Source organism: Tenrec ecaudatus, chromosome 11, assembly GCF_050624435.1.
Source record: "Tenrec ecaudatus isolate mTenEca1 chromosome 11, mTenEca1.hap1, whole genome shotgun sequence".
Taxonomy (NCBI): Eukaryota; Metazoa; Chordata; class Mammalia; order Afrosoricida; family Tenrecidae; genus Tenrec; species Tenrec ecaudatus.
In genome coordinates this window covers 85,090,371-85,108,592 of record NC_134540.1, presented here as the reverse complement: position 1 = coordinate 85,108,592, position 18,222 = coordinate 85,090,371, and the positions used below count along the sequence as shown (strand labels likewise).

At 44.4% G+C, this 18,222-nt stretch overlaps 1 protein-coding gene across 1 annotated transcript in view; it reads left to right on the top strand.

Moving 5' to 3' along the window:
• Window positions 1-1,742: 1,742 nt before the first annotated feature.
• CDC16 (cell division cycle 16) overlaps window positions 1,743-18,222 on the top strand; it is a 35,264-nt gene continuing 18,784 nt past the window's right edge. The window contains exons 1-12 of the mRNA XM_075563382.1: window positions 1,743-1,896; window positions 3,738-3,792; window positions 3,899-3,996; window positions 5,206-5,244; window positions 5,578-5,718; window positions 8,456-8,615; window positions 10,057-10,148; window positions 10,916-11,049; window positions 12,646-12,725; window positions 14,307-14,356; window positions 15,081-15,154; window positions 15,589-15,714. Coding sequence (XP_075419497.1) covers window positions 1,849-1,896; window positions 3,738-3,792; window positions 3,899-3,996; window positions 5,206-5,244; window positions 5,578-5,718; window positions 8,456-8,615; window positions 10,057-10,148; window positions 10,916-11,049; window positions 12,646-12,725; window positions 14,307-14,356; window positions 15,081-15,154; window positions 15,589-15,714 — 1,097 coding nt within the window. The 5' untranslated portion in view covers window positions 1,743-1,848. The remainder of the gene's footprint in view (window positions 1,897-3,737; window positions 3,793-3,898; window positions 3,997-5,205; window positions 5,245-5,577; window positions 5,719-8,455; window positions 8,616-10,056; window positions 10,149-10,915; window positions 11,050-12,645; window positions 12,726-14,306; window positions 14,357-15,080; window positions 15,155-15,588; window positions 15,715-18,222) is intronic.

Below are 18,222 nucleotides of genomic sequence, written 5' to 3'. Positions count from 1 at the left end.
CTGGTATCGGACATATGGGCTAATAAACTTATGGACTTGATCTGGACTGGGATGTTTTCTTAATATACAACTGCTCTTTACATAAAGCTCTTTCTTATACACATATGAGTGTCTATGAATTTGTTTCTCTAGTCTACCCAGACTGACACAATCATGATAAACAAAGAAAAGACTGAAGTTACTGTAGTTGGAACAATGAATACAGATGGAAACAGCAATCAAGATATCAAAAAACATATCATGGGGGCAAATCTGCTGCAAAAGGCCTTTTCTGAATGTTAAGAAGATTTAATTTTGAAGACTCATGTCCTCCTGATCATGTCATTTTCCATCACTTCATCAGCAAATAGGGAAGACTGTAGAAGACTTGGTACCCTTTAATTATGGTATTAGTAAGAACATTGAAAACACCGTGGACTGCCAGAGGAATAAAACAAACCCGTCTGGAAAAGGTACAGCCACAATGCTCCACACAAGTTAGGATGGCAAGACTTTACCTCACATATTTTGGGCATTATTATCAAGAAGGACTAGCCCCTGAAAGCGGCTATGGTGCTAGTAAGATAGAAGACCACAGAAAAAGACGGATGAACTTTAACAAGATAGATTGACCTAGCAGCTGCAACAATAGGCTCAGAAAACCATTGTGAGAAAGCCCTGCAGGTGTTGCAGTTACGTGTTAGGCTGCTTATCTCAAGGTCAGCAGTTCAAAACCAGAGAAAGAGGATGAGGCTCTCTACTCCTGTCAAGAGTTCCTGCATCCTCAGAGAAACGGTCAAGAGTAGTTCTACCCTATCCCACAGGGTTGCCAAGAGTCAGAAAGACTTGATAGCAGTGAGGGCGTGATTGATAATTGTGAATTGACCACATGGCACCAAACCACCAATCATGGCAGTATATCCAGCAATACTCCAAGCACTTTCCATGAATTATACCATTTTATCCTTACATTCCATCATCCTATGATGCTCACTTTGTAAAGCAGGGACACGAAACACCAAGCACATGCCGAGCGCGCCGTGGTGGGGCCAAGGCACCCCGGCGGTGGGAATCTTCCTGGGGAAGCACCCGCACAAGCGCGGCGAGGCAGTGGGGGTTGCATTTCAATCCAAGGTCGTCTGGCCAAGCCCTTCCCTGTCGTGCATTCTGGCTCCCCTTGGCAAGGCATTTGCAGTGGGTGACTAGTTTCCTCAAGTAAATACCATCCGCCCGCCACCACGTTGCTCAGGCCAACAAGCCGACAGAGACCTGAGTGGGAAAGCAAGGGTGGCCTTGGTCTGCCGGGTATCCACACCACGGAGAATCTTCGCCGTCGAGTCGACTGACACGGACTCCAAGGCCCCCGTGGGTTCCCGGACTGTCACTGTAGGACGTCTGGTCTGTCTCCCTCGGAGTGGCTGGTGATTTCTCCCGGCCTCTAGGTGGGCAGCCCGGCGAAGAAGCTGAGCCCTGTGCTCATTCTGGTGCTGCAGTGGGTTACGCGGTTACGCGGCTCCGCGGGACAAAAGTGGGGGTTTTTCCTGCCGTAAACGGTCCCGGTCCCGGAAACCCACCGGAGGGCGCTACGAGTCGGCAATGAGTTCCAGGACGCGGCTTTGGGGCTGGGTTTGTTTGGGGAAGGAGAAGGCAGCGGCGGCAGGGGCGGAACCAACGGCGCGGTACTAGTTTCCCCGCCCGTGGGGGACGCGTGTGTGGGATGCTCCGGGGGCGGGGCCGGCCGGAGCGCGGCGCCAGGGACTGGAGCCGGCGCGGCGGGGCGGGGCCCGGCGCGTAGCCGGAAGGAGGGGCCCGCGTCCCGGCGGAGGTGTGCGCGGAGCCGCGGCGCGTGCTCACCGGGCCTGCGCGACCATGAACCTGGAGCGGCTGCGGAAGCGCGTCCGCCAGTACATCGACCAGGTTGGGCAGCCGGCGCGGAGGGCTGGTGCATCGCGGCCGGGCGGGAAGGACGGTGGGCCTGGCTGGGGTCCTGGAGAGGCGGCCGGCCTGAACCCCACTTCCGTAGCGGCCTAGAAGGATGGGTTACCTGTCATCGGGGTCCCTAAGCCTTGGGCTTTTCTATGGGGTTAACCCCTTCGTTTCCCGCTTCCCTTCCCCGAATAGGAAAGCAGCCCCTGCTTGTTAGAGCTAACGATTCGGAGCCCTTCTGTGCCGCCTCCAGCACTCAGAATGAAGGAATGAAAGTTACTGAAGTGCAGGGACGAGTCTTAAATCTGTGGACGGTTCCCCTCTGCTGCCAGAGGAACACCTAGCACGCAATACGTGCTCATCTAATCGTCAGTGCTAAACGCAGTTGCATGGATGGCCTTCGAGTGTAGCTTGCTCATAGGAAAATTGCTACTGCTTTCCCTATAATTGGCCGAATTTAATTGGATGACGATATTAATAAACTTGTCGCAAATTGGTACTTTTCGGGGGAAAAAAATCACAACTCCACCCCCCCGATTCTCAGTGCTACCCCTGCATGATTCACACACACAAACAAAAATTCTTATGATGCATCTCCAGAATCAGCAGTATTTTGTCCATGATGTCATTGTTTTGTTCCCTTTTTTAATGGAAATATGTGCCTTCCTGGTAAATGGAAAGGAAGAAAGGAGAAAATATGGGCTTCTTAGAAAGTATTGGGAATTGGATGTGAGGCACTACGGCCAAATGCTTGTAGTGCATTGGAAGACAGCGTTTTGTGTACCACATCTGTTGAACACATATATTTACAGGGTCCTTTCTCTGGCCCTGGGTGCTGTCAGGAGCGAGAGAGAAGGCCTACATGCCACTTAGAATTGAGTAGCTTGGTATCCGTCTCGGTAAACATTCCTTCTCCCTGAGGACTGAGGCAAAGATTGGAGAAAGGCTGAACATGGGGAGCAAAGCTAGCCCTGATACAGCTGTGACGTGTGACTTCAAGTGGCTTACATCGTTAACGTCTTCTTCTTTAGAACTGGCAATCCCTTGTATCTCCCCACGGTCAGAGAAGCTTAGTTAATGCATGTGTGTATACTATATTTAACTTGAGTGCTGTTGAAATTACATCTGTATTATTTGAGGTGTTAGATGGAGTGTTCTTCCCACTGCCCTCTCAGTTGAGATGACTAACTGATTGAAAAATATCCATAGATAAATTATGTAAGAAGTACTCAACCTCACTGCCATCGAGTCGATTCGGATGTGTCGAGGCTCCTTGGAACAGGGTAGAACTGCCCCCTGTGGGTTTCTGAGACTGTCGCTGTGTACAGGGGTTAGAAAGCCCAGTCTCTTTCTCCTGCAGAGCTGGTGGTGGTTTCAAACTGCTGACCATGGGCATTGCAGCCCAACACGTACCCACTACACCAGCTGGCTCCTTTGTAAGACATACTAGTAACTATATCTTGTCAAATGGGCTATCATGTACATTTGTTACTGTGTGAGATACCTACTGATACATTTATGAAGTGTTTCATTTAAAATAAAACTATCCCCTTGAATTGTATATATCAACAGTATTACAACAGTGTTTTTATTATGCACTGGAACTAAAAATTATCCCAGTTGAGCTACTACTTATACAAACACATTGTATTAAGATGGAGGTTCATTATATAGCATTGTAGAGTGTCAGATGACGGTGTAAAGACCGAGAGTCTCAGAAACCCCGGGGACACTTGCAGTGTGCCCTGCTAGGCTGCTTTGAGGGACGGGATGAGGGAGTGTGAGTTTCCAGGAAAGAGGTCCGTTACCTTCTCCCCTTTTTCTTCCCACAGCAACAGTATCAGAGTGCTCTCTTTTGGGCAGATAAAGTAGCCTCACTCTCTCATGGTAAGTGATAAATGAGGGTTTCTGGTTTCGGTTCTGAATTCCCCAGTTTTTATAAACCTTTCTGTCCCACCTTAGACGCTGACCCTTTCTGTAATTCTCACCACAGAGGAACCCCAGGACATTTATTGGCTGGCGCAGTGTCTCTACCTGACAGCACAGTACCATAGAGCAGCGCATGCACTTCGGTCCCGGAAACTAGACAAAGTGAGTTGTCTCAGGACCTGTCAAGAGTTTCTACAGCTTTTTTTTAATGTCATTAGATTAGTACCAGGTATAAATAGCCCCTCCAGGCTGAGCCCTAGCGCTCCTTAAGCATACAACAACTGGTCCTGACCAAGGCCTGTAATGCTGCCCACCCATCCTGTCTAAACTGAAACTAAACTCGCTGCCATCCAGTCAACTGCGATTCATAGCGACCCTACAGGACAGGGTAGGGCTGCCACCCTGCCCCTGTGGGTCTCGAGACTGATATGTGAGTAGAAAGCCTCATCTTTCTCCCGTGGAGCCTCAGCTGCTTTTGAACAGCAGGTCTTTTGGCTAAGAGCCCCACTTGTAACCACTATGCCGCCAGGGCTCCTGCCGCCTCTAGGACCCACTGCCTAATAAGCATCCCCTTGCCCTCGGCTCCCTCAGAGGGTGGCTGGGAAACTTTTCCAGGATTTCGCTCACTGTGCCCGTCTCTCGGGTTCCTCCTGCAGGAGTCACAGGGGAAATGATTTAAATAGTTCTCTTCGTTTCGTGCTTACAGTATTTTACAGCGAGAAAGATGAGGCTCTCCACTCCCGTAAAGTTACATTCTTGGGAACTTGCTGGGGCAGTGCTACCCTGCCTTATAGTATTACTACGGTCAATCGACTTGATGGCAGTGAGTTTGGTTTTGGTTTTAGTGAGTAGTGGTTACGATTGGGCTGGTATCTGCAAGGTCAGCAATTCAAAACCACCAGCTGCTCCGTGGGAGAAAGACGAGGCTTTCTACTCCTTTAAGAGATACAATCTCAGAAACCTACAGAGGGAGTACTACCCTGTCCTATAGGGCGGCTCGCGCTGAGTGAACATCGACTCCATAGCAGTGAGTTTGGTTTCTTGAGTTTTGTTGTTTGGTTTAATGCTGGTGAGGTAGGAGTTGGGGTGCTAACTACAAGGTCGCAGTTCTAACCCACCAGCCACCACGGGTGGGGTGGGCAGATGGGGCAGGGGGTGACAGGAAGAGGCGTCTTTCTACTCCTGTAAGAATTTACAGCCTTGGAAGCCCACAGGGGCTGTTCTACTCTGTTCTGCAGGGTTGCTATGAGTCGGAAGACTTGCCTCAGTACGTGTTTGGTTTCGACTTTGGACCATTCATTCACTTTAAAGATACAGCTTTGGAGATAGCTCTGACTGGCCACTTTTTTAATAGACTGATTTTTTTCCTAGTTATACGAAGCATGCAGATACCTTGCAGCTCGATGTCATGTAAGTATGCTGTCCATTTCATGTATGTCTATCAACGGCTCATTGTAGACATCCCTCATGTATGTGTGAGAATTTAGAGCTGGGCAGGTTAATAAAATAGGTCATAGAGGAATGTTCTTCGCTTTAAGATTGCTTGCTTTAAAAAGTATTGATGCTCCACTTACTGAAAGCTGATGGGCCAGGAGAAGTTTAGACCTCTCTAACTTAGTGAAAGACTGGGCCTGATGTTTGTTACTCTGTGTTAACGCCTGGAGCTATGTGTGTACATACTGTGTGAACATACGGTTTTCAGAGTCACGGGTGACGAACAAGTTTTTCCCTTTCCCCACATAGTATGCGGCCAAAGAGCACCAGCAGGCTCTCGATATCCTTGACATGGAGGAGCCAATCAACAAAAGATTATTTGAAAAATACTTGAAGGACGAAAGCAGCTTGAAAGACCCCTCCAGTGACTGGGAAATGTCACAATCCTCAGTGAGTAAATTTGGATCAAAAACACCAACGCTTGCCATCAAAGAATGTTAGTGTGCTTCAGTGACGTCACGAATAGCCCACATGACATTTTTTTTTAATTGAATGTAACCACGTTAAAATGGATGGTTGACAACTCGTTAACTTGACCACACGGAAACAAAGAAGTTATGGGGTATTTCTGAGCTGTCACGCGAAGCTCAGTAATGTCCTCAGACTGCCTGCATCGAAAGTGGGATCCCTGAAGATTTTCCTTACATTCCATGCCTTTGGTGAAACTACACCCTCCAGGTGGTGTAAGTTTTCAGAGGACCCCTGGTGGCACAGTGGTAACTAATTGGGCTGTGATCCCCACGGTCCACTGTTCAAAGCCAGCAACCGCTCCTCAGAAGAGACAGGGCTTTCTACTCTCATGAGGAGTTCCAGGTCAGAAACTCACAAGGGCAGTTCTACCCTTGCCATTAAGGTACTATGAGTTGGCACCGATGGCAGGGAAGTTGATTTTTGCTTTGGAGGGGTTTCAACAGTGTTTGTGTGGCCCCTCCCCTCAAAATACTCTGGATCCCTTTAGGTTGTCTGCCCCTTTCCTCCCTGGAATGGTTTGGTCACCACCGTGGACCACGCAGGACATTCTGTGTGTGTGCTTGTTTGAATACATCTTCTCGTGAATTTGCAAACGGCTTCAGTGTAGAAACTGTGCCTGTAGTCATCAGTGTCATCGGCACCCCTCCTCAGCTCCCCAACCTCCATGCTTAAACTCGTGTCTAACCAGCTCTCTTGAGATAGGTCACAAACGGCAGTTTATTAATTTATTTAAGACAAGCAGTTCAAAAGCTTTTTGGTATATATGGACAGCGAGTTGTGCAGTTTCGCCATAATTGATTCGTGGACATTTTCCTTACCCCAAAAGGAAACTTTTCTCCCGGGTGTCACACTGCACCTCCCTCCCCTTCTCCCAGTATCCTTTGTAGCATGTTGATGAGGGAACTGGTTGCTGCACTTGGAGAGTTAAGAATTCCACAGATTCCTCAGTGTTGTGTTTTTTTCTTTTTTGACTTCTCACCCATTCATTATAGGGCTAAGGGCAATGAATGCTTCTGCTAGGAAATACAGCTTAGTTGCTGTATTTTTCATTTTAATAAGGAATACATCCTTAGTATGGTTGAACTCTTCATTGCCAAAAAGTAGGATTTATTTGTTGTACTTCATGATTTTTTTAAAATTCAGAAACCTATTATTTCTTAATATTCTCTCCTCCTGTCACTATTTTACAAATTTTGATTTTTATGTTGAATCTCCCTCTTGAATTTCCCTCATCCTCTTAATCATTAGCTGCCCAAACCTGGATCATCTTTAAACTCAATTATTTGTTTCTTGAGATTAACTCATATTTCCCTGTACTTCTTTTAACAGTAATAACGAGATAGCTACTGGTGATTGAACACCTTCCGATGTGCTACCGACAAACAGGTCACCACATTTACCCCACAAGAGGCTGTAAGTTAGGTAGCATTTCCTACTGGTTGTAGATAAGGCAGTGCAGCCAAGAAAGGGGTTTTAGAAAACTAAGAGTTTTTAGGAAACGAAAATCTCTGCCAACAAGTTGATTCTGACTCATCGCAACCCCACAGGACAGAGTAGAACTGCCCTGTGGTTTCTGAGGCAGTCACTCTTTCTGGGGGCAGAACGCCTCGTCTTTCTCCCACAGCGCCACTGGTGGTTTCAGATGCCCACATGGCGGGTAGCCACCCCACTGGTCACCAAGGCTCCTGCCCTTGTCCAAGGTCAGTAGTAAATGACAGAAGTCAAGATTTCAACTCATGTTTGTCCAGTTCTAGAAAACCATGCTTTTACCAACTGTGCTACATTGCTTCCAGTTTAATACACACTACACTCCTTTCATTTGAATCTGTCAGACTATCTAAAAGTTTGTGTTCTTATATATCCTCTGTTTGCTGCTCTGTAATCATCACCCTATTTGGGGGGAAAACATGTAGTTAGTAGCCCTGGTATGTACATAAATTATGAAGAATTGTTGGAATAAACTGGTTAGAGCCCAGAGAAGATAGTTCAGGGAAGCTTTCTAATTCCCCTTCATGTTTCTATTCATTATACTCTACAGGCAGTACCTGGGTTACAAGCAAGACGCATTTAACTTAAGAGTGTGCCCTTCAGTTGAATTGTAGGTAATTCTAAACAGGTGCATAGAGTTCCTGGCCTTACTTTAGTGCAGGGAAAATCTCGAAGCCTTTCAGCAATGTAAAAGCTACATGTGCACGCAGTGAGAGTGAAGGTGATTGTGAGGAAGACTGTACCATGGGAAGGGGTTGATTTGTGGTGACAGAGCTTAGCTGCTAATCAAAAGTTCAAGTTCAAATCTACAAGCTGCTCCATGGGAGAAAGATGGAGCCATCCATCTACTTCTGCAAAGATGGGCAGCGTTGGAAACCTTGTGGGACAGTTCTGCTCTGTCCTGTAGGATCACTGTGATTTGGGACAGACTCAGTGACAGTGGCACGTAGGGATGGTTGAGTCATTTCAAATCGAGGACAGATTTGGGCAAGTATGAGTTTCCATAAATCTAACATTTGTATCCAAGGAACTGCCTACACACTGACAGTTGTCATGAACCAAATCTGTTTAGATGTGGACATTTCAGTATTTCAATAATTTACTATTTTCAATCGAAAATTAAGTTGACAAGTGTTGACTAAGTGTGTAACTCATGTTTTCCCAACAGATAAAGAGTTCTATTTGTCTTTTAAGAGGGAAAATCTATGATGCTCTAGATAACCGAGCCCTAGCGACCTACAGCTATAAAGAAGCGTTGAAGCTTGATGTGTACTGCTTTGAAGCATTTGATCTGCTGACGTCACACCACATGCTGACAGCTCAAGAAGGTTTGCAAACGAAGGCGTTTGTGAGTGGGTGTGTGCGTGTGCGTTTAGTGTGATTAATATTTTTAGGATTGTTTTTCTCTCTGAAATTTAGAAACTCAAGTCGGGTTATACTCAGGTTTAAATTCACCTATTGACTTTCTTAATGTCCTCAAGTATGAATGAAGCACACAGTAAAGTACAGTAGCTGGTCGGTGTGTCTTGTTATCAGAGTTCACGGGACTGCGCAGTGACCAGGCCACCTTTATGAGCCACAATTAGATAGAAGTAGTACAGACCCAGGTTTGTATATCCAGGTTTTAGTCATTCTCAACCTGCTTGCACATTAGTGTGTAGGCCCCAATTGCAGACCAATCGGGTCAGAATCTCTGGACACGGGCCGCTGGCATCAGCATGTCTTGAAGCTTGAAGCGTTGTAATAATTCACGTGTTGGGAGCACTGATGTGGAACCCTTGTCTGCAGTGGCTCAGAGGTGGTTGAAGGATAAAAACAGAATGAGGCTGAGGTTATGTATTAGTGGATTTGAGCACATCTTTACCTAGTACAAGGGTTCTCAATAGGGGGTTTATACCTCGGGGGACATTGGACGACTGAAGGAAGCTTATGGAGCTCTGGTGGCGTGCTGGCTCATGAGTCAGAGGTTGCCGATTGAGCCTACCCACCAGCCGTTCCACGAGAGAAAGAGGATCCTGTCTCTTCCTAAGTCTCAGAAACCCTGCAAGCAAGTCTGCTCTGCCCTATGAGGCCACTGTGACTTGGTGACTTGGAATCAACTTGATGTCAGTGGATTTGGTTGGGGCTTTGGAGGTATTTCTAATTTTAATAACCTGAAAGAAATGGAATGATAGTAAGTTGTTGCTGGCACCTGGGAGATTGAGAGGCCAGAGATGTTACTAAACATCCTAATATTCAGATGATTTCACCTGAAACGGGGATGAGAAATGCATAAAGCCCACAAAGTCATCAATACCAGCTAACGTTACAGACCTCGCCAAAGAGAAACAGATTCAGCCATTACGTGAGGGTTGAGTTAACTGATGTTTCACTAATATGGGCCCTCGAATTATGTTATAAATATCCAAACGGCCCTTTGCAGGACAAACGGTTCCCCTCCCATAGCCAGAAACAAAGAATCATCCGGACCAAAATGTCAACAGTACTGAGATGAAAAACTAGCCTAGGAGTTCTCAGGTCTGGATAAGGGCTAGACTCACCTTGACGCTTCCTGGGCGAGCCTCAAAAGAGCTGCTGGGCCCTCCACGTGTGTCCCTCACCAGGTGTGGGGACCACTGACCTAGTTTTCTCTGGTACATTTCAATAGTGCTATTTTGTTTTGAGTTTGATTTATTAAAACCAAAAACTGCAGAAAAAATGTGTAATTGCTGAATGCGTTTTTCTTTCCCATATGTATTATGAGGACACTTTTCTCTCTCCATTTTTAAGAAAAAGAACTTCTTGAATCACTACCTCTTAGCAAGCTATGTACTGAAGAGCAAGAATTGCTGCATTTTCTATTTGAGAACAAATTAAAAAAGGTAATTAAAAACAAGTAAATGCATGCTTTTAAAAAAAATTTTATTCCTTCTATTAAATATGACCTCTCATTTCTACCAGTTATTCAAGTATGGCAATGTCCTATTACTAAAATGTAACTTTCTTAGAAGCAGGATTTAATAATAATGTAATAGGAAGGTTTGCTTTGTCTAGAGCAGCAGTTCTCAACCTGTGGGCCGAGACCCCTTTGAGGGTCAAACGACCCTTTCACAGAGGTTGCCCGATTCATAACAGTAGCAAGATGACAGTTATGAAGTAACAATGAAAATAATTTTATGGTTGGGGGGTCACCACAACATGAGGAACTGTATGAAAGGGTCGTGGCATTAGGAAAGTAGAGAAATTAAAAACACAGGTTTTTCCTTAAGTTTGTACCTTTATAGCAATGCTGTTAGATTATATAAAAAGAACTTCCAAAAATGTTTGCCTTCCTCCAAGGGAGTCTGTGTATTTCAAAATGAATTACCAAGTAAATGAAATGATGTTGCATGAGAGCAAAGGCTTCCTTTTCATTCTTCCTGGAAATTTGACTTTGTAAGAATACTTTGTGTCCTGGAAGTCTTGTAATAAATTGGGAAGAGAAGTGAATGTACTGAGAGTGCTGATGAAACGTGCTGTGGGTTCAGTTTTCAGGAGCGCAGACGTGTCTGTGTGAGTCCCTTAAACTTTGGAACCAAGCACACATGGTGCCTACTCAGTGATTTGTTATTGCACAGTCAACTTACCTTTACATTTCTCTGTGTTGCAGTATAACAAGCCCAGTGAAAGCATTGTCCCTGATTCGGTAGACGGCTTGCAGGAGAACCTGGACGTGGTCGTGTCGCTAGCTGAGAGACATTATTATAACTGTGATTTTAAAATGTGCTATAAGCTTACTTCTGTGTAAGTATATTACTGTGTAAGAATACATTGTTTAGTGCATCTTCCTCAGACCTAGAGGAGTCCTGGTGCCATACTAACTTCAAAATCAGCAGTTCGACTCCACCAGCCACTCTGCTGGAGAAAGATGAGGCTCTCTCCTCCTATAAAGATTTACAGCCTCAGCAATCTAGAGAGCAGCTCTATACTGCTCTAAAGGGCCGCTAGGACTCAGAAGTGACCGTTGGAGCTAAGAATATACTAGCATGCTCTGTGAATACGTTCCTACCAGTTGATCTGAATTGAATTGATCTTGACCATTTGCATCGTGTTGGCCAATGGGTGGCTGTGAAAGAGAAGTTTGCAGGGAGAGACTTAGGCATATTTGGAGGCTACTACATTAATAAGTTCTGCCCAATCTTTGATATTGTGAACAGGCCGTTTTATTACAAAGTTTCATAAAATAAGTACTTTATTACATTAGATATGAATAAAGCCCAGTCAATACTGAGTTCCCATTCTGGCCTGTTCATTGACTCCGCAATCTCTGGACATAACTCGAACTGGTCCTTTAACAAAATTAGATTGTCTGTGTGTGTGGCTCGTTAGGTCTTCTTGGGAGAAAAATGAGGCGTTCTACGACCATAGCGTTTCAGACTAGGAGACCCACAGCGGCAGTTCTACTCTGTCCGTAGGGCCACTGTCAGCCAGCAGCGACTCTGGCAGTGAGTTGAGTTGAATCACTGGGTTTCTTGAAACTGCAAATGTTGTCATTATCAAATATTTGTGATCTACTTAATGGTATTTCATAATACGTTTGATCTTTTTAAATAATTGGATAGCTTATTGTGTACATCATGAGTCTATTGATCTAAAGTAGATGTATATACTAATATGTATCATTTATTATTCCTTCTACAAAAACCCAAAGTATTCCTTTCATTTATAGGCTTAGTTGCGCTAAGCTGAAGGTATGTAAATTAAGAAGTAAAATATATTTACCTACTTATGAATAAACCTCACTGCCACCGAGTCAGTGCTGAGACCCATGGACCCCCTTGTGGGTTTCTGAGACTTTGTTCACTAGAGCAGAAAACCCAGCCTTCCTCCTGCACAGCTGCTGCTGGTTTCAAACTGCCGACCATGTGGATCGCAGCCCAGTGCATAACCGCCATACCACCGGAGCTCCTATATATGACTAAAGCCCTGTGACACATACACACATACATACATACAGAAGCAACTGTCTCTCTCCCTCCAACTTTCTAGTTAGGTCACTCATTAAAATATTCAAAACATTAAATCCAAGCAGAGAGTAATTGGTTTCATGCACCCCGTTTTCTAGACTGTGCTGTAGGGCTGTTTGTACTGATGCTCAAACCAAATGTCTTGAAACTTTCCAATACCTCTCAATAATGTATTCGAGGCCTCTGCACTGTATTGTAGAAGAGACAGTAAACGGAGCTGGCCTTCACACACCAAAGTAAAACAGCTCCTAAAAGAAGAGAACATTATAGCCAATACACTGCTGTAATGTCTACTCAAACGTAGCAGTTCTGAATGAGTGCTGTAATTTAATGTACTGCTTGGGGGCTAGTAATGTGTGCTTTTAACTTTCAGAGTAATGGAAAAAGACCCTTTCCATGCTAATTGTTTGCCTGTGCATATAGGAACACTTGTGGAACTGAATAAAGCAAACGGTAAGGATTTGTGACCAGTATTTCTAGTCATAACATTTTAATAACTTAAAATTTTGGCTCACAGCTCCTGGGTAATTGAGATTGTATAATGGTATTCAAAATAATAGTAACAAATGGGTGGAGAAATACTTAACAAAACAACCAACTGTCTCTTCTTTATTCCAATGGAACGCAGTTTCTTTACCCTTGCTCATTTTCTAAAAAATAAGAAAATAATAATGTATAATTTATCAAGGGGTTGTGGGGGTGGGGCGGAGAGAAGCTGATCCCAAGGGCTCAATAGAATGTAAATGTTTAGACAATGATGACAACATATGTTCAAATATACTTGATACAGTTGATGTATGGATTGTTATAAGAGCTGTAAGAGGCCCCAAGAAACTGATATTTTAATAAAAAAATAAGTTGTTAATGAAAAAATAAATAAATTAAAAATAAAATGTAGTTTAAGGCTTGTTCACTTTAAGGTAGAGGAGTGGATGTCACTTTTGCACCCACCCACCCTTTTTTTTTTCCCACAAGAATGAAGTGGCAGGAGTCAGTAGCTACTCAGAAATTGGAAGGGGGTGGATTAGTTGGTCATGGTTTCTAAATTTTGGCATTTCAGAATCATCTAGTTCAGTTTGGATTAGTCATTCTTAAATATTTTTAAATTGAACTGAAGTCTATTCAGTTTATACTCCCAGTTTCTTCTGCTTAAAACAGTCTGAGGGCCAGCAGTATCAGCATCTCCCAAAGCTTGTGGATGCCTCTGTGCTACTGAATTTGTATTTGCATTTAAACATTCCATCTTTGGGTGATGCTAGGTTGGGAAGAGTTATTCCTAAATTGAGGGGCTTGTATTAGTCAAAAAAGAAGCACAGGTGCACTGTGTTCCATGTTAGCCTGCTAACTGCAAGGCCAGCATTTGAAACCAGCAGCAGCAACGAGGGAGCCAGCCGAGGCTGTGTGCTCCAGTAAAGGCTTACCGCCTCGGAAACCCACGTGGGCAGTTCTCCTCTGTCGGGTCTCAGGAGTCAGAATGGAAGCTAGAATTCCAATGTACTTTGCTATGGGAAATGTAACCATGAAATGCTAGAACTTACACATTTCTCAAAAGGAAATAATTGTGTCATTTCAGTAAATGTGTAAACTTGGTCAGCCACACTGGTTGAGTGGTTAACGTGGCCACGATCAGTCTGTGGAGTAAGAAGCATGGGTCTCCTTGAGGCCCTTTGGAAAAAGCGCTTCCGTTTTGTGAAGTGTTGCGTAACTTCTGTGCCTGTTCTCATGCTGCACACTATTCGCCGTTCATTCCGTGTTTTTGATCTTTCCACGTGGTCCTTCAGCAGTCCTCAGTGCCCACTTAGGGCCCGGCACCTGGTCGGGTGTTGATAGTGGTTTGAAACTAAGCAGTCCTGGCTCTTCCCGGTGAATCTAATATAGCGCCATAATGAAATGGATTTTATAGCTACAGGGAAGGATGAGATCATTGCTATGGGAACAATTTGTCGTAACATAAACTTGTATTGTGAAGAGTTGTAGCTAGGGGAAATTATCTTAAAATGCATTTGACATGAATTTTTTTTTCTTTAAATACAGAACTTTTCTATCTTTCTCATAAACTGGTGGATTTATATCCTAGTAATCCTGTAAGTAATGTGAATCTTTTTTTAAACCTGAATTTAACTAGTAGCTAATTTAACTAGCTGTTGGATAACTTATATTTAAGTTCAAGCAGAAATGTTTTGTTTAAAATGTTGAAGCAGATTTTCCCAGTGCTTAAGATACTTGGAAAACAGCATCACTCTGAAAGTATTCTTAATACACTAAAGCCATAACTTAACATCTTTATTATACTGGTTTTAGAAATTACACATGCTTATTTAAAACTCGTAGCATCCAGAAATACGTAATGTAGGAAACAAAAGTCTTCCTTCCCATTTCTCCTAAGTGATGCTGGTCATTGTTTGATAGCTTTTAAATACTGCGCTGGTTAGCTCATTGTGTTTTCAAACTGCCATGATCAGAACTGAGAACTAGAAATTGAAAACATAGACAAAGAAATGACAGAAATGAAAGACCCAGGAGTGGGTCTTCGAGAAGAGGTTGATTTGTACCTTGAACCACTGTGGAAATAAGGTAGAAGGAAGTAAATCCAGCAGAAGTCAGCTGAACAAGAATCACAGACTCTGGAGATGGAGGAGGAGAGTAAAGGAAGCAGGAGCAGTCAGTCTGTCTCTGAAAGAAATTTCTAATTTGACCTAGAACATGTGAGAGAAAAGCATTTGGTGCACCTCATTCTGGCCTGATTTGTTAAAGATTGCCAATTCGAGATCAAGTGTCTTTGGTCATGGTCAAATTTGAACTTTTTAGGTGTCTTGGTTTGCAGTGGGATGCTACTATCTCATGGTTGGTCATAAAAACGAGCATGCCAGAAGATATCTCAGGTACGAATTCACCGCCCCCCAGCCCGCCCAGTGACCTGTAGGAAGAAACTAACAATAATCAGTTAAGAATTTATAAAGCACAAAGGTGACCTTTGCTTAAGTGCTTATGCTGCTGCCACCATTTATTGCCATTGAGTTCCAAATGGATCTCACTGTACTAAGAAGATGTTTTTTAAGTTCTGTCAAGTACTACTAGGTTCACTTAGTCTACTCATAGGTGTTTCTCCTAAAATTTATTAAAATTTGATTTGAACTAATACTTCTTACTTTAAATGGATTAACACAGTTGTTACATTAGCATTTAATACGATGATAGCTCCTTTATTTCATGGTACTGCCCTGGCGACCATCTGCTTTCCTAAAGTGAACTCAGCAAATTAAGAATAAATTTCCTTAATAAGCTTCTTCTTCTTCTTCTTCTTCTTTTTTTAAAGCAAAGCTACCACGCTAGAGCGGACCTACGGGCCGGCCTGGATAGCATACGGACACTCGTTTGCAGTTGAGAGTGAGCACGATCAGGCAATGGCTGCCTACTTCACAGCCGCCCAGCTGATGAAAGGGTATGTCAGAACAAACTGATTGAGCTCGATGCAAACATCGTTTTGCTGGGAAAGTGAAATTCCTATTGTGGCCTTTGGTCGCTATCCTAAACAAGTTTAACACTTCTCTCTAGCATCTCTCAGCTTGTGATAATAAAATAACTGTAGGAAAGGGGGTGGGTGCTTGCACGATGGCTTTGCCTTTCAGTTTTCTCAAGCATGCATGAAGGAGCTAGAAAACAGGTGAAGGGAAGAGAAGCGCAGGAAGGCCTTCGTGTCAGCTTCATCCAGCACAATATCCAGGGCTCCTGCCGGGTAATTACTGCGCCCTGCCTTTGTCCTCCGTGTGGGTTACACTTGAAGGGGTCTTGGCAGCACAGTAGGCTGCGGAGGAAGTGGAATGTGGCCATGTCTGCCCTCCTCTGGCTACACAAAGGAGGAGGACAATCCAACTCCACCCGAGCCCAAGGTTAATTACCACAAGGCAGAGGCTAGCCCTGCCTGTACCCTCTGTCCTTCCCCTGTTCTAAATGCCAGGGCGCTCTACTTCTCTGCTGGGTTCAGTAATGCCATGTAACGACCACACAGGACCCACAGACAGTACGCACGATTATGCGGTTTCTGAAGGAAGCTAGCAGGTTACAACATGGTGAAGATAACAGTTATTTTTTCTGCACTGCCTCTTCTCAACCATGCTGGCAGGATATCTATCTAGTCCCTGGCCTCTCAGCCACATGGTCCCTTAGCCTTTGCCTTGTTCCTTGGGTCTAGACCAGGTGTTCTCAACCTTCCTAATGCTGCAACCCTTTAATACAATTCCTCATGTTGTGGGGACCCCCCCTTCCATAAACTTATTTTCGTTGCTACTTCATAAATGTACATTTGTTACTGTTATGAATTAGGCAACCCCTGTGAAAGGGTCGTTAGACCCCCAAAGGGGTCACCGCAGCCACAGGTTGAGAACTGCTGGTCTAGACGCTTGCTCCTCTGCCTCATGGTCTCATGGCTCCTCTGCTCTGTCTTGGTGCTGCAGCCCTCTGCTGCCTCCACCACTTTACACAGAGATCTCACACTGGCTCCTCTGGTGGTGGATCTCTCTTCAGAATCACAGGATTCTCTCTGCTCCTACTTCTGGGGTGGCTTTTACACCCAAAAGAATGACAAGACTGACAAATCGCCTCTATTAGTGTTCCACACACTCTATTTGCATGGCCTCACTAAATCTGTGGGAGTTACAAAGACATGGGCAGAGGAGCCGTATTGAAGCAGTTTGACCTCACTGTAGGCCACCCTCTGGCTCTTTCAGCCATTGTCTCTTCCAGGCATGGGAATGAACTTCCTCTCCTAGTTACAGATTATACAGTACAATTTTTACAATCACAAATAACCTTGTTATCGCTTGCAGCTGAATCATATAATCCTGTCAACAGCTTTCCCCAGCCTCTCTTCCCCAGACCCATCAGGAAAAATATGTCGTGGGCATCCTCCCTTTCCCACTCATTTTGAGACTAAACACACCCATGAAAGCTTGAAACCCAGGCACTTCTTCATACCTTTATCGCTCTCTGTTTTAGATGTCAAGTTTCTAAATTGCTCATCCCTCTTAATCCAGTACTCTGAGGAAACAAGAGTTCTTTGAAATGAAGAATCTCCATTCCAGTGGGAACGTTAGCATCTGCAACGATAAGCAAAGCAGTGTAGAACAGGCCATCAGTCAGGAGTAGAGCAGTGGTGTCACCAGCTCACTGTGTGAAACATATTTCGCTTTTCATTTGGTTGAGTTCTGGTTAACTCAGCCTAGCCAACCAAGCTAGACCAATCAGTCACCAGTAACAAACATGGAAGTTCGCACACACCTCCCTGCACACATGTCAGGCTAGCTGGCCCTTCACACTCTCATGAGCCCCAGTCTCATGTGGGTTATTAGGTGTGCCCATAGATGCAGGACCTGCCCAACTCGGTAAACTTCAGACCAGCCAGCCTTCCCTTTCCTCCCTCATCATTACCCCCTGTGGACCAGGTCAACAGGTATCAACGAAATGTGTCCAAACTTGACTCATCTCTTTGTTGCTGCCTCTCCTCCACTTCCACCCAACAAGTAGATGTAGGAGGTTACCACATAAGCATACCGAGCCATCCACTTCCTGCCTCCCTTTAACTTTCTGTCTCAGATGGGGGTTTTCGCTGATGGACACAGGCTTTATCTGCATTGATGCATCCAGTGGCAAACTGCTCAGAATTCAAGAAGTTGGACAATCTTCTTTTTCTCTGCAAGTCTCCTTTCAAATGTGTAAATTTCCTGTTCTCTCAGCAGTTAGACGTGGCACTTAAGTTGCTACCTAAGCCCCCAACTCTGCATAGGCTTCTGGCTTAAAATAAAGCCTATTCCTTCTGGGAAATTCCTAACTCCTCTTTTGACTTATCCAATCAAGTATAGGTTGAAGGCAGCCTTATAAACTCTGTAATCATATTGATTTCCATCACATATGTAGGCTTCTTATTACTATACCTATATTATATTACCTAGTA